Source organism: Drosophila guanche, unplaced genomic scaffold (genome assembly GCF_900245975.1).
Source record: "Drosophila guanche unplaced genomic scaffold, DGUA_6, whole genome shotgun sequence".
NCBI lineage: Eukaryota > Metazoa > Arthropoda > Insecta > Diptera > Drosophilidae > Drosophila > Drosophila guanche.
This window is the reverse complement of record NW_022995748.1, coordinates 3950963-3966760: the sequence shown is the minus strand read 5'-3', so window position 1 is coordinate 3966760 and position 15798 is coordinate 3950963. Positions and strand designations below refer to the sequence as shown.

Sequence of the window (15798 nt, the reverse complement as noted above, 5' to 3'; positions counted from 1 at the left end):
CTCCTTGGGACCCTTGCTGATGGGTATGAGATTTGGCACTGGTCGCTGGGACCTGTTGGGCGTCGCTGTGCCCACACTGGAGGTGTCCGACGAGCAGCCGCCCTTCTGCGACAAATCCGTGGGCTCCTCCTCATCGTCGTACTTGCTGCGCTTGCCATAATGATGCAGCTCCTCGCCGCTAAGCACCTCGTCGGGATCCTCCATGCCAGCATCCAGCAGATCATCATCTACATTATTGTTATTGTACTGATCCTCCAGCTCGGCAGAATCGCTGAGAAAATCATCGCACAACTCGCTGGCACCGACCTTGTTTTGGCGCCTGGGCCAAATGGAACCAGCATTGCCCACCGGCGGCACATGATGGTTCATCTCGTGCACTGTCAGCGACTGCTTAATGTCCGCTGTGAAATCGCAGGCGGCACACTTGAAGGCGCCCGCACCGCCATGGTTCTTCATGTGTCGATCGAGATTCCACTTGTAGGGGGTGCGGAAATCGCAGGTGACGCACTTGATCATGGGCATCGAATGGTACTTGACGTGCTTGCTGAAGCGCGCCTTGATGTGCGTCACATAGCTGCACTTGTCGCAGCGAAAGAACTTGGTCTTCCCATGCTCGGCCAGCTCGTGGGCCCGCAGCTGGGTGCGGTACAGGGTCGTGAACTCGCAGGCGCTGCACTTGAGCAGGCGATTCTGTGGCTCCTCGCAGTGGGAGGGCGGCGTGGCCGATCCACTTGGCGAGGGTGTCGGTGGCTCCGGCGGCGACTGGCGCTCAAACTCTCGCAGCAACTGCATCTGCATCTGGCGCTCGTAGCTGTTGGCCAGCTCCAGCTGTTGCTCCATTTGCTGCTGCTCCTCGCGCTGCCGCTGATTGAAGGCCTCGATGTCGCGCTGCAGCTTCTCCTCCTGCAGCTGCAGCTCCCGCTTTACCTGCTCCAATGTGGGCACATCGGGCACGCTCACCGTCAGGCCCTGTCCGCCCACATGGCTGCCACCCATAACGCCCACGCTCTCCTCCAGGCGCCGCTTGCGCGCCTCTCGGCTCATGCCGCGCTTGCCACGCGCCTGTCCATGGCCACTGGGTATGCCGTCGGTGCAGCCGTGCACCATCTTCATGTGCCGCACCAGCTTCTGGAAGTGTCGCGAGGCATACAGGCACAGTTTGCACTTGTTGATGACGATCTTCTCGCCGTGCACGTCCCTCAGATGCGTGAGATGGTAGCGCGGGTTCTGCGTGAAGTAGGCGCAGTGATTGCAGCTATAATTCCGCTTGATTTTGCACTGTGGCAGTCCCTCCTCCTTGGCATCCATAGAGATGACTGCCTGTTGCTGCTGCTGTTGATGTTGCTGCTGTTGCTGCTGCTGCTGTTGCACGCTGCTCACGACTGCCGCTGCGGCAGCTGCCGCCTGCTGTTGCTGCTGCAGTAAATGTTGCAGTCGATATCTCTCCACATGCCTCTCCAGCAGTGAGGAGGAGGAGCCTGATGTGGCACTGTTTTGGTTTCCGCTTGGATTGTGGCCGCCCTGCTCGGCGTACAGCTGATTGCCGCTGACAACGCTGCGCACGATCAGAGTGTCCCCGGAACGCTGCACCATCGAGGGCAGATCCATGATGCAGCAGACTTGGTCTGTTTGGAGTGAAGGGGCTTTGGTCTGTGGCAACTCCCTCACTTTTGGCTAGTGTTTAACTGCAAAAAGAAAAGGTTTTCGATTAGAAACGGAGTTATTATAATGGGATAAGACATCTTGATGTTAAGCACAAGCCAAGCTAATGTACGGGTACACGCGATGGCCTTAGCTTATGGCTATTTCCATGTTAAGATCCAACAATCCAAACACACATTTAAAGGCCATACGGAGACACATTTCCATATACCTAAATCTGCCCTGCTTTTATTGTCTAAATTGCGAGTTAGCTAATTTAATTACTTGACATATAATTCAGATAACTTTAAAATGAAAATATATTTTAAACAAGTTTTTGACATTTTTCCCACATTTCCAGCCTATGTCAATATAAGAAACCGCAATCTAATTTAAAATTAAAGTTCAAGTTAAGACTCGCATCCCTTTTCCACCTAAAGTTTTAATACCCTTCCTGTTAAAGAACAAACGTAATCGAAAAGCAGAAAATTATGTGTAATGAAATGCCAAAAATGCGAAATAAAAGCAGCCTTAAATGCAAATTTCAACACTCGGCCAAGACACTCATTACAACACACATTATTACATTACATATACATATACATATACATAAGTGTGTGTGCCTTTCGGCCTCATAAATATTTCAGTTTCCGACTCCTTTCCTCCTGATTATATCTCAAGGAATGGTACGGGTGGGGGGCCTCCTTGCTTCGCTTGGATATTCAAATGGAAATGAAATGTTTTCGGTCCATGTCCGCGACAAAAGTTGTTAAACCAAGGGGTGTGGGTAGGTGAAAACTCAGTGGAAATCTAAGGGAAATCATTTGAAAAGGAAGAAGTTTGCTAGCATCTGGGGCGCCACAAATCTCAGAGGTAAACGTATTGTAGTTTGTGCGTAACACAAATCCATTTTAAGGCTAATTGGAGTTGGCCAAGTTGAAACAGAGAGGAAACAGAGAGGAGTGGAGCTCACACTCACAAACATAAATAAAAGGGGCCGACCCAATGAAGGTCAACCTTTTTTTTGGGGGGGTCCCCAGTTTGCATGAGTGCACATGCTGACAGGGGGGAATGGAATGGAGTGGATTTTGTGTCCTGTCCTGGCCAGGGGCTAATCCTTGGGGTGTCGTTTTTATCAAATGCAGTAATTTTGCTTTTTAAGCGTTTTTTATTGCCCTTAAATGGACCTTTCCCCCGCCTGTGTATCCCTCTTGCTGGGTATTCCATGTGTGTTAGAAGAGGCTTAGCCGCAATTGTGCTTTGGCTTACAGAGAGTGGAAGAGAGAGAGAGAGAGAGAGAGCCAGAAGGAAAGCAGCGTAGCTTTGATGTATGCCATCCTCCTCCATATCCCCATATTTAATTATAAAAGTGCGAAAGAGAAAGCAAATAACACCCATGGCGGCGGCCCATGTGATGTACTCTTGACATTCAACACGTTTATTGTCGCCAGCAACAAGCTCGTCATCAAGCTGCTGCTCCTCCTGCTCCTCCTCCGGCTTCTTCTGCCCTCTCCAACATACTCATCAGCGTCAAGGCGGAACTCATTAACAGAGAGGCGTCTCTCTAAGTGTGTTTGTGTGTGTGTGTGTGTGTGTGTGTGTGTGTGTGCGTGCCCATGTGCGTTCTGTGTGTTTGTGTTGTGTGGAGGCGTGGCATCTCAGGGTTGGATTGAGACTTGCCATATGGTCACATAATCACAAATGAAATTACCATGCAAAATGTCACTCCCACTGGGTTCAGCGGAGACAGGCAGAAGACCTTTGAAGTTCATAGGTGCAAAGTGTGTGACCTTCCTTTGGGTTTAAATTAAATTTAAACAATTGATAAATATTTCATAATCTGCAGGTAACCCCAAAGGCAAACCCCTAACGCAGAGATTATTTATTGCCTTCCCCGGTCAGCTGTTTATTAACGCTTGCTGTGCAGCCCTGGTCGAAGGGGGATTCACCTTTTGCATTGTTTACAGCGCGCTTATTACAAGGCAGAGGATGAGGATTGTGGGACTACTACGTTGTGGATGAGTATGCCTGCAAGAACGACAAGGAGCTGCTTCCTGCTTATTTGCCTTTGTTTAAGTTTTGTTGCTGATGTTGTTGTTGTGTTTGTGTTGTTTCCTTGCTTTTTGTTTTTCCTTTCGTTTTGTTGTTCTTGGCTGAGTAAATACCTTACCAAACATAGACTCACACACGTGCAACCTGCTTATGCGGCAACACGTTACGCATTGAAATTTTAATTTCTCACGCGACGCCAAAAAAGTATGCTGCAAAAGGGAGCGAAACGAACCCCGAGGAGTCGTCTGGGCTTCCAGGTTTTAGGCCTCATTGTTTGTTGTAGCTGTTGCAGCCTACGCGGACTTAATTAATCTTGCTGTGGGCTTAGCCCATCGTTGTCCCTGGCAATCCTTCAGACAGTTATCCCTTTTTTCTCGTCTGCTTTTCTGTCAGCCTAAGACTTCTTTTCCTCATCTTACACCGCCCTGCTTCGCTCTGTTTTTCTTGTATTTTTTGGTGATAATGAGGCATCACTGAACCGCCTTTTTATCGTATTTCTTTTTTTTTGGGGAATGGGATAAAACTGTTGAGCTTTGGCTTGATTGATGGTTCGCCAGTTCCCTGGCTTTCTTTTTGGCTTGCTAACTTTTTCGCATTTTAATTAGAATTCAACAATTAAAATTCATAAATTGTTATATGTTTTCTTTCGGGAGTTTATGCAAGGGAAAAGTTATTTTAAATTGTAATTGTAAGCAATGTTAAATACAGAAACAATTGTCGCAAAAATGTAGAATTTTAAATTAAAGGGATTGTAAAATTAAAGCTAAATAAATTCTAGAGCTGCAAAGCTCCATTTGTCCATCAAATGTATTCGAATATTTGCATTAAAATTCCAAAATAAATGGTATATTCGGGACCAAAGCTTGCAGCTTAATTGGCATTGCAATCGATGAAAGTTCTGCGGCAGGAGCAGCAGCAGAAACCAATTTCCTTTTTGGTCATTTGGGTGCAACGCAGCCAAAAACCGAGAGTAGATGGAAATGGAAATGGTAGGAAGGAAAGCGATGTTGAAGCAACAAATTAACTGCAAACTGCGGAAAAGTAAATACAAAATGGTGTTAAGAGGAGTCTCTGCAGGGGACAAGTGGAGTCCAGGTAGAACGATAGCTTGCAAATATCCCAACAAAATGTTTATACATCATCAATTTGCTTTAATTTAATGGCCAACTAAACATTCACGCTGCTCTTCGTTTTATTTTCACGAGTCCTGTTATCGCCTTGTTTATGGCCGTGAAAATTGCAGCGTCAGGAAAATGGTTGGACATTAAAAGCAGTAAAATAAACTTAATAATTACTGCAATCTCCCTCTGCCTCCCTACTTGTCTCTCCTGTCTCCCGTCAAGTGCTGCAAATCGAAAAATCTCCTTTTAAAGTTTATATCGCTTTTAAAATTTAAAAACAATTTCTCTAACAATTTCATTTCAGGCTTAAGCCAAGTTCAGGCTTTCCGTTAAAATATAAATAAAGCAAGTGTGCGAGGCGGGTGCGGCATTCAAAGTTTTCCCTACTATTCTGCCTCTGGCGGGGGTCTCGGTTCCGGGGTTCCGGGGTTCCGGGGTCTTATTACTTAAAGATTCTGTTGCTAAAAACTAAATCGTCGACACGGCAGTGCAAACTTTTAGCCGCCACACCAGCAGCCCAGTCACTTAGCCCACTCTTAGTGGAATATCCCTCTGTCTGGTCTTAAGCTGCCGTCCCACGATGAGTTTTTCACCGATGATTTTGTTTGTTTGAAATAATTAACAAAATCGTTAAAATAAAATAAATCAGAAAATATTCCGGAAATGATTACAGTATAGTTACAGCAAATAATACAATTGTTTAGACCAATGCTAATACTGTCAACTCTGTTCCAAAAGCAATCCGATTTGTGGACACTAATAAATATCCATCAGTAGAAAATGTTTCGTGTCAGAGCAGCTTTATCCCCCAAGGAAAAGCACCCACAAAGATCATTGCAGGAGGGTCGGTCTAGAGAGAATTTTCTATTGCCATTCCCCATAAATCTCAACGCACGTCAAAGTTTATTTCGCATTTTTGAAATTAAATAAAGATTTGTCACGTAGAAATCCATTTGGGAGAAGTCGCACACACACACACGCACATGATTACATTGATGGGACAGCGTAAAAAAAAGTAAAACTGTATTTCTTGGGGATTTTTTTCTTCTTTCTTATGGTTTTCTGTTGTCTTTTGCTCTTGTCGTTAGACAAGCACCAAGGCCGAAACTTTGTCTACTGTGATTTTGGAGTTCCACGCCTCTTTGGCGCTTTTCATCGCCTTTTTTTGGTTTGGCTGGGACACTTTACTTGAAAGTGGAATTTCAGGACGAATTTTGTTTAGTCTCCGCCAAAAGTTGGCCGGAAGTTGAGCGCTTTTCGCTTCCGTTTTTGATTAAAGTTGAAAGGTTCTCCCTGAGAGGAGGCGTTTCCGAAAAAAGAGGATATTAATAAAAGTTGTGTGACTGCAATTTAGAGTAATTTTTTTGGTCCCTCATTTCTTATGGGTTTGAAATTTTTTGCATTACAAATTTGATTCTTACTTTTTGCCACTGCTCTTTTTTTTCGGTAAGTCTTTTCGAGTCTTTTTTGGTCATATTTTAACACGGTTTGCTTGGTAAACTTTTACGTCAGATTTTGTCCACATTTTTTAATAAAATCTTCAACTTTATTAATTATTTATATAATATTTGTATATTTACTTTAGTATTTAAATGATATTTAATTATTTATTTCTGAATTTTTATTTCACTTTTAAAGTACGAATATTTGCATGACTTTTCTTTGGTTTTCCTTAAATTTTGCATATTTTACATCACTTTTAAAATAGTTTTCAACTAATTTTATTCCTCTCATTTTTTGTTGTACTTGTCTTTTTTGCAATGCATTTATTTTCCATAACTTAAAGTAAAGTTTCGGTCTGTTAAGGCGAGAGCGCATATGTTGGCATATGTTGACACCTGCTGTGTCTGCGGAATCATAAATGTGATGATACACGCCACTCTTTTATCCACTATCCCCTCCACATTCCCCTTCCCAGCTTATCACCATACTCATCCATAAAGATGAGGCATGGTAAGTACTGGACTCTCTCTGATTACTCATATGCCACGTTGGCCAACACACAGACACACTTTTAGTCTCATCTGGCACACACAAATATGCTTTACCCCCGAAAACTACTTCCCCAACACTCACATAATTACCCGAAGAGAGAATGCGAGAAAATAAAAGTTGTTGCTAAATAAATGCAAACATATGTTGGCTTCCTTGGACACCTTGGAAGCTGTTAAAGAGTGCTTTGCTTTGCCGTTTAGTGGCTGAAATGATACTCAAATAACCAAGAAACGAAAAAAGAACACAATAAATGGTGAAACAAAAGAAAAATATTTAAAAAATGCAGACAGGGAAAAGTGTTGAGAGGCAGCGACCACAAGGAATAGGGTGCAAAATCCAATAGATGTTGGAGATGATAGCAGCAAGGCGAGCCTGAAGCAGAAGAGGGACCAATGTGGAGGCTCCCGCTGTGAACAGAAAGGAGTAGCCTGTAGGGAGCTTGTAACAAAAAAAAACATGGAGTTGGGGAGTGATGCTGTTGCTGGAGTCAGGAGTTTCGGTTGGTGGTTGTACGGCTGCTGATGAAGATATCCATGAACCCGCGCAACCATGCAAATTAACAGACGCCACTAGCAGGAGGCAGGATGGCAAGAGGACATTAGCAGGCAGAGGCAGGACCAGCAGAAGGAGCACTTCGAGAACGCTGCCGCGGCTGAAGAACAGAGGAATAACGTTGCTAATGCGCCGCGTTTGCATTGTCTGCATTTGCACACACACTGATACAGCACACACACACCCATTCACATCACACATGAACACAGCCCTTCGTCTGTCATCGGCTTTAACAGCGCCGAAAGCAATAAACGAAAAAAAATAGCGTAGGCGAAAGAACTTCCTCGGCTCGCCATCTCCCTTACTTACTCACTCGTTGGCTCTCCCTCACTCGGTCTCTCTCTCTCTCTCTCTTTCCCTTTGTTATATTGGTATATCTGTCTCTTTTTATGGTGGTTTATTTTAAAGAATCTTTTTGTTAACCGTCACACAACGCAGCGCTCTTGCGGTCCAACAACAACTGAAGAAGAAGTGACCGCCGTGGTTGGATTCCCAACACAGTTTTCACAGCAGCATCCAAAGGATGTTAAAAGGATGCTGCGCTGCTGCCTGCTGTTACTGGATGCACGATGCGACTTCTGCTTTAACTCTTGGTTAGTTTGTCTCTCTTCGGCTGCAGAGGACACGATACGATGCCACACGAGCAGCATTGAAAAGACCGTTAAGACTTCCAAAGAGTATCGTTAACAGTGCACTGTTAATGGTTCAAGCAAAGAGCATTTTTGGTGCTCTTGAAATTAGAAAACGCAAAGAGTATGCATAACATAACAGAGCTACGAACTCTTTCAACTGTTATTTCTCCATGTTTTGAGGAATGTTAAACTGCGATGTTATGGGACTAACCAATGAGAATCTGAAGCAAGTTTGCATTTAATATTCAAGCGAAGCAAAACGAATCGAATGACAGACTTTATTTTGAAGATTTAAAAAGCTGAAGAACATTTTCTTTACAAATCAAATGTTTTGGAAGGAACTTCAATACACAGAAACATTTTCTAAAAAATACCATAAATACCAATTAATCCCCAAATAAATCCAATAGATTCTACAAATACACGAAATCAAACAGAGGTAAGGAGTGGAAAGATGCACATTAGAAAATAAGAACTTCATTACCTATACAGATCCACATAATAAAGCTTAGAAAAGGAATCTTATTATAGCATCAGAGAATATTTAATTTAAGTTTATTTTCTGCATATCTTAACCAAAGGATACCTTCAATTTGGTTATTATTTTTATATACCTGTCTCAATCAATCCTTAATGAATTCCAGAACCCACTTATGCATCGTAGCAAAACCTACAGCTTTATAGGCTCGTATCATTCTCTTAACCACAACAAGAGCCGTGTAATCCCACCATTTGAAAGCCACCAGAAACATTTTCATTTACGGCACACTTTTAATTTGTCGCAGCCCAAGACATTTACCGCACTTAATTTGCTAACCATCCAGAAGACCGAGTGCGAGAGATCCACTTGAAAAGAAGAGCAGAGACCAGAGACCAGTGGAAAATAATGTGGAAATCAAGCGCTCTTCAGGACCCGCAATTGTCGAGAGGCTAGGCCGAAACCGTAAAAAGAGACGAGCGATGCGGGTTTCGGGTTCGGCATTGGGTTCTCTTACGGTGAGGGGGTGTGGTAGGGACTGTGACTTGGGTTGAGGGATTTTCTCGTGTCCTTTTTCAAGGCAATCAACACAAATGCTACTTAAAAATTTATTTGTGACACGCACGAGAAGCACACACACAGAGAAAGTAAGAGAGGGAGGGAGGGGGATTTTTCCAGTGAGAAGGCGTTTCGAAGCACAAACACTTAACACGCACACATACACACTCGGGTCCGTGTGTGTGCCACATGAGGCACAGACACAGGCACAGACAAAAAAGGACAATCAACATTTTAACACTTTTGAAGGCAAAAGAGTGGAAGGAAGGGTCTCCACAACGAGCGAGAGAGCGAAAGAGATCTGAGAAATGTGTTGCGGTCATGCATTTTTATACGCCTTTAGGAACAGACGGGTCGACAAGGACATGAGGGCCCGAACTTGGCCAGGATATGGTGCAGCATCAACCACAGGACCCTTGACATTTGAGCCTGTACTCATCCTCAGTGTTTTTGGGCTTGGGGCCATGATAAATGCTCTCAAAATGCCTGTGTACGTTTCCAGTTAATTCCTGAGCAATTATGACAGGTTGTTGGCCATCCTGGCCAACTATCCTTTGCTGCACGTGTCCGAATATCAAATATTGACCAGACCAGCAGTCGAAAATCTTTTGAGCAACTTTTCTGTAAACTTTTCTAATCAAACACTTGCCACACAGATTGCAGGCGCACGTTGCAGGCAGATGGTGTTGCAATGCCGTCTAGCCAGTGACCCTAAAAACTCTACTTGTTTGTTTGCTTACTACTGCGGCTGCTCGTGCCACTGTGGGCTAAATGAAGCATCTCAATTTTGCCCACAGAGGAAAAGTTTCACAAGTGAAATATGTGAGAAGCCAGAGAGGAGCCGTCCCCACATCCTTCAGCAATGCTTTCGCCATGTAGTTGGGAAAAAACTGTTGCCTGGTCAGTTGAATGGCAGCGGAAGTAAAGCAGGGTGGCAGGCGTAATGAAGCCGCACAAATGCATACAACATGGACTTTTTTTGTGGAAAGATATTGCAGTAATCAAAAAGCATACAGAAAAATACATTTGTTGTGTTGTTTGCTTACTTGATCCAGCACTCGCGCTGACTGATGGAGAAAGTTAAAAGAACATTTTGTACTTATGTCTGCTTACTGCTTGAATTTCAATGAGAGAAATGCATTTATCCATGGTCTGAATGAAAGATACAATTTCGAACTGTTTCAAGTTGATTTACGCTTGATGTAAATAGTGATGTAAATATTCAAATTTATTGCTTAACTAATATTTTATTGTATTTGAAATTATTTCTGCATAAACTGCACATTATTTATAGCCCATAAACCACACAGAAACGTGTGTTCTCGCTCATATCTCACACATCATTCCAAGTCGCTGGCATAACATTTTTCCAGCAATAAATCTCTCAAATCCAATAAAAATATGTTCGCTTGAATTATTGCCACACTGATGGGAGTTCAACAACTTCGCGTGGATCAATTTCAGCTTTTGCTGCTGCTGCTGCTGCTACTGCGCTGACAACTCAATCAGCCACTTTTTCCCATATTTTCATATGCACCTTTCATTGCCTACTTTTGAGCGTTTTGCAAGTCGAAGCGCTTTCCGTTTTGACCCAGTACATTGTGCACACATAAATTTGATTTATATTAGAGGTGGAAGAAAACTATGCAAGTGGCATGTGGGATGCAGGCACTTCAAAGTCGGTTGCAGTTGCAGTGGCAAACGCCGCAATGGAAGGTGGAGGTGGGCAAGCTGGGAACCACAGCCAGAGGCATGATGCGGTACTTCATCAAACGAACAACTTGCCGCAAGGTAAACGCCATACACAAACGCACACACCGATACTCACAAAGATACACCCATACATATTTAAGCGCTCTTTTTGCTTTGGTTGCAGCCAGCATGCAGCAGCAGAAACAAAAACTCTGAGGCACACGACTCTCGTGGAGCACAGGAGCCCGAGCCCGGGCCCGGCACTTGTAAACACGTGCACAGTTACAGAAGCATATAAAATATCCTATTTAACTTCCGGCATGTTTCAGCACACACACATGGCCAGCGAAAACACACCTATGTAAACCACACACAAAAATTTACAGCAGTGGTCAACAAAATAAAAGCATTCATGGGAATGGAGAATAGTTCTTCGCTTAGCGACGCCAGCCAAAATGCTGCTCCCATCTCAAACGGACACACATATTTCTCCCGCTCTGATTTCCCATAAGGCTTTCTCTATTTCTGAAGCTAGTCAGTTAGCAAAGTCGAATGCCATAACACCGTATGGGAATTTCAGTTCAACCCTATTGCAATTGCCTTGGCTGTTTCGTGAGAGTCGCCACACACTTGCTAGAGGCAATGAGAGAGGTGAGAGCTCTACTACGAGTATATTGCTGACATGGTAAGTCTAAGTCTAAGGAAAACATATCCGTGACAAAGTAAACCACCTCCAGGTGTGCAACCAACAATAATAATACTTTTAGTAGTTGATTTTCTCTGCTGTTGCCTCAAAGTTTTCTCGCTTTTTCTTCAACTTGCAACTCAGTTTGCCACGTTCTTTCTTTTGCTTTGAAGGCGCACTTCCTCCTAAGCGCGCGACAAGAAATTGAATTGGGCTGCAGGTGGCAAGCCACCATCCTTCCTCCATGCGCCTCGTTCTCCCATGCTTCAATCCCTCGTTCTGCCTGATGCCAGGATGTGTGACAGGCGTTTGAGTTGAGTTTTCCTGCGTTTTCTTCATTTTTTGTGCGGCACCTTGACAGCCACAGGATTTAGCGGTCCCCAGTCGACGCTTTAATATTTAATAAGCTGACTTCGCTTCGGTCTAGCCAAGTTCTCTCTCAGTCTCTGTGCGAACGGGAGGCCAAAGGCAAAGGCAGAGCCAGGCCAGGGCCACGAAAAAAGCTGAACTAAGCCAAAGCTAAAATATGCCATTGGCTCTAAACCAGTAACAGCCGTGGATACTCTCTTCAATTATGCAAAAGAGGCGTGGCAAAGGCAACTTAACCCACACTTTGACATGCCCAATGGATTGACACTGAGAGGGTGGCTGCTGGAAACCAAGCCAAGGACAACAAGGGGATAATTCTACTTAGAAAGTGGGGGTTTCAGACTACGGTACATTTTTCCATGTAAAGAAGATCGAAAAAGTTGAACGTTGCGCACCTGAGCCATTAAGACTATTTCAACTAAAGACTCTTTACTGTCGAAATTTATAATTTCAAGTATATTTAGGGGAATTTTTAGGACAGTAGTTTCATTTGCCAACACTGTATATACCGCGGTTGAATGTTAAGTAGAACTTTTGAAATAGCATCAACCGAGGGAAATGACTCAACGATTTCCATCTTCATCCCATGGTTACATCCCTCACATATGTTTTTCCTACTTCCATAAATATTTCAAACACTTCTTCATTTCTTGACTTTAATCAGTCTCCACATGACTCTCCTTTCTTTTTGCTATTTAACACGTTTCTTCTAATTATTCACTTCTGGCCATATTATCACGTTATGTCAGCCAGAACTTCCCATTTTCCATATTCCATGAGCGTTCCATTCCGTTCCCCTTAGAGTTCATGCCAGCGCATATTTTAGTACACGCCGCGACGCTACAGCCTCAAGGATTCCTCCTTCATGGAGGCGTGAGGGACGTTGTAGCGTTTTGTCTGGGATTTGGTTAGGCACGTTCTCCGACTGACGCCGACGCCCTCGTGATGGTCTTGGTCTACACGTCTTTGTATTCTGTTTTGGCCTCCGCATCATTTGCACGTTTATGGTGTTCTTTGCTGCGGCCAAGTTTATTGTTTGTTGTCGTCACATTAATCATAATTTAACGATTAGCGCAAGTTTTGTTTATTAAATATTTCTGCCCGAGTCGCTCGAAGTCGCTGGAAGTCGATTCAAGTCGAGACAAGTCGAGTGTTGTAGATATTTATGAAGCGTCTGGCGACGGCGATGCCACGCGTCGATAGGCCACCACAAAATAAACATAAATTGCAATTATTTAAGCCACGAACCACAAAAACAAAACCAAGTGGGATAGTCTTAAGGAAAGTTGTGACTTTCGTATACTCTTTTCTGTTCAATAAAGGCTGGAGCTACTCTCAGAACAGAACGTTATTCACACAAGACGTCCAAACCAAATTAATGGCGCTCTCTTTTTCTTTCTCACGAAATTTATGGCTCACATTTTAATTATGTACGAAGCAAGCTTCATCCAAAAAAATTATTGCACTTTGCCACACTCGAGAGTCGACTTGAAGCGGGGGCGAATTTATACCCAATTTATTAATAAAAAATTTAAGGCCAAAATGCCGCAAAATGTGGCACAGCTCACATATTGTTCTACTTGTTTCTGTGTGTGCGTGTGTGTGTGTGTGTGTGTTGCCGAGTTGTCGTTGCTGTCGTGTCACGTCCTCGCGCAGAGTCAAAGGAATCCGTTTCATTCCATTCCATCCTTTTCCCCTCCTACTTGCTTCAGTTTTATTTTGGTCTGCTCTTTGATCAAGCTGTTTCGTATGTGTGTTTGGGGTTGCACACGTTGTCGCAGTCATTTTGATTTCAGATTTGGGAGTAATTTTTTGTTTGGTGGCAGAGCTTGAAGGGAAAATGGCTTGTGGGGCGCTGCGTTTGATCCATGTCATTTATTGGAATTTTTCGATGAAGATTCTTAGGGATACATGTATTAGGGGTATCCATTTAAATAAAAGGCGCAAAAGAGATGCTTTTTGGGTACTTACATAAATAATCATAACTATTTATATTTTTTACTTTTATCACAAGTATGACCTGATTTATTGAGTTATAAATATATCTGATTGTTCATACAGTCTACGCAAATACACTTATCTGATTCAACATTATTGTTTAACCATTACGAAGTGGTTCCCTTGTTAGAATATGCAAGCAGATGACACATAAAAAATACTCTACGCAAATGCTCAAGATAAAGCTGGTAAAAACCACACAGAAATAGGTCTACAAAGAGAGTCAGTACTATAAGCAAATAAAAGATACAGAGACAGATAGTAAGTGAGAGAGAGAGAGAACAAATTAAAATGGAAAACGCCCATGTCTGACATTGGCTTCATTCGCCTGCCTGCACTGAGCATGAGCCAGGGATACAGATACGGGACGGCTGACTATCTACCAGATAGCAGCATTTGCTAAGGTCAAAACTAATTGATAATCAAACAATTGTCCACACACAAACACACGACGCTTTGTTGTTTATCTGCTTGTAATCGCTAATTAGTTGCATTGTCCGTGTGGCGAGGTCACCGCTGCGTATGCGCAATGTGCAAATATGGCCAAGCACAAGCACAACAAAAAATGGGTTAAGCAACGACGAAATCGAATTGAGAATTGAGAACACGCCGCCACGCAAGTTCAAGTTTATTACGCATGGCCAGAGAACACCTCTCTCTAAAGAGATGGATAGCGTGAGAATTTATAGAGAAACACTGGTAGATGGTAGAACAGAGCGAGAGGCAGGCAAAGCGAGAGAGAGTGCGACCATCTATAGAAAACAGAGCATGTAGGCGCCAGCAAGAGAGAGAGAGAGAACAATTCTAATTTATTGATGTGCTGTGCCGTGTGCCAGTCAATGCCATGGCATGCCTATAAATGTAACTCAAACAATTTTCTATCTATTCTACAAGTACGAGTATCTGTATCTATCTATCTCTATGTGGCCATGAAAAGCGTCTGTGGCTGTGGCTGCTGTTGCGTTTTAGCAATTTGCAATTGGTTCAAGATCAGCAGCAGCAATAGCAACAGCAACAGTCGCACATTGCGTGAACCAAACTTTGAGAAGACCTTGTGACAATTGATTTTTCACAGCCACAAAGACCTGCATCCACTTTGGATAACCACTTTTGTGGTTGCTTGCCTGCAGCTCCACTACTCATAATTTATTCTTAGCTTCGCCAGAACCATAAATCGTTTGGAAAATAACAATAATAATCCATGCAATTAACAAGCGATAAACGACTTAAAGATACCCCCGATGCAATAATTTATTTGCATGAATTTGCTCACTCTTAAAATGGACAAATTACAGGCAGAAAATTTCAGAAAAATATATGACAGAATAAGGAGTTTGATGGTAGAATAAAAAAGATTAAAAATATATCAGATATACTTTATCTTCACACAAAGTTTAGTTCTACCGCTCCTGTGCATCCAAGAAAAACGGATGTGAACGTTCGTCCGTTGTGGCGGACATGACTCACAGAGATGTTCCACCAGCCGCGTTTAACATTGCTGCTGCCACACAGACACAAAACGCAATATGCCCTTGTAACGCTACACACACACACACACACATCGAGGAGGAGAGCCATGATGATATAATGGAAAACAATCCATGGCAAGGTCCCATTTTTATCAGTGGCAACTTCTTGAGTCACTTGAGTCGCTGCCTGGCATTGCATATGGCAAAACTCAATTGCGGTTGCAACAACAACAGCAGCAGCAGCAGCAGCAGCAACAACAGCAACAGATGATGAGTGCACAATCGAGGCTGCCAAGTTGCTCAATGCTATCTCACTCTCCTCTTGTCTCCTAGCTATCTATCTCTCTCTGTATGTGTATCTGCATTCTCAGTTTGCTGCAGTTTTCAGGGTCTCGTGGCTCCTCTGTGAATCTAAATAAACACTGTCTATAGTATACATTCAGTGTGCTTTAGTGTTTTATGGTCTCTGGCACACACACAGTTTGCTAAATGACAATGGAATCTAATATATAGATTATGGAAACTTTATCACTATCATATTCTTTCGATCTACGCA

The 15798-nt window shown here is 43.3% G+C and overlaps 1 protein-coding gene across 5 annotated transcripts in view; it reads right to left on the bottom strand.

The window, feature by feature from the left end:
* The window catches only part of LOC117584728, a 44300-nt gene that overhangs the window by 8107 nt on the left and 20395 nt on the right, over positions 1-15798 (bottom strand). For 4 of the 5 annotated variants that reach the window (XM_034273794.1, XM_034273795.1, XM_034273796.1 and 1 more), the window contains one exon: positions 2-1685. In XM_034273794.1, the coding sequence (XP_034129685.1) occupies positions 2-1608 (1607 nt within the window). In that variant the 5' untranslated portion in view covers positions 1609-1685. Of the gene's footprint in view, position 1; positions 1686-15798 lie in introns of those variants that run through there. The other variant, XM_034273798.1, reaches the window with a different exon arrangement.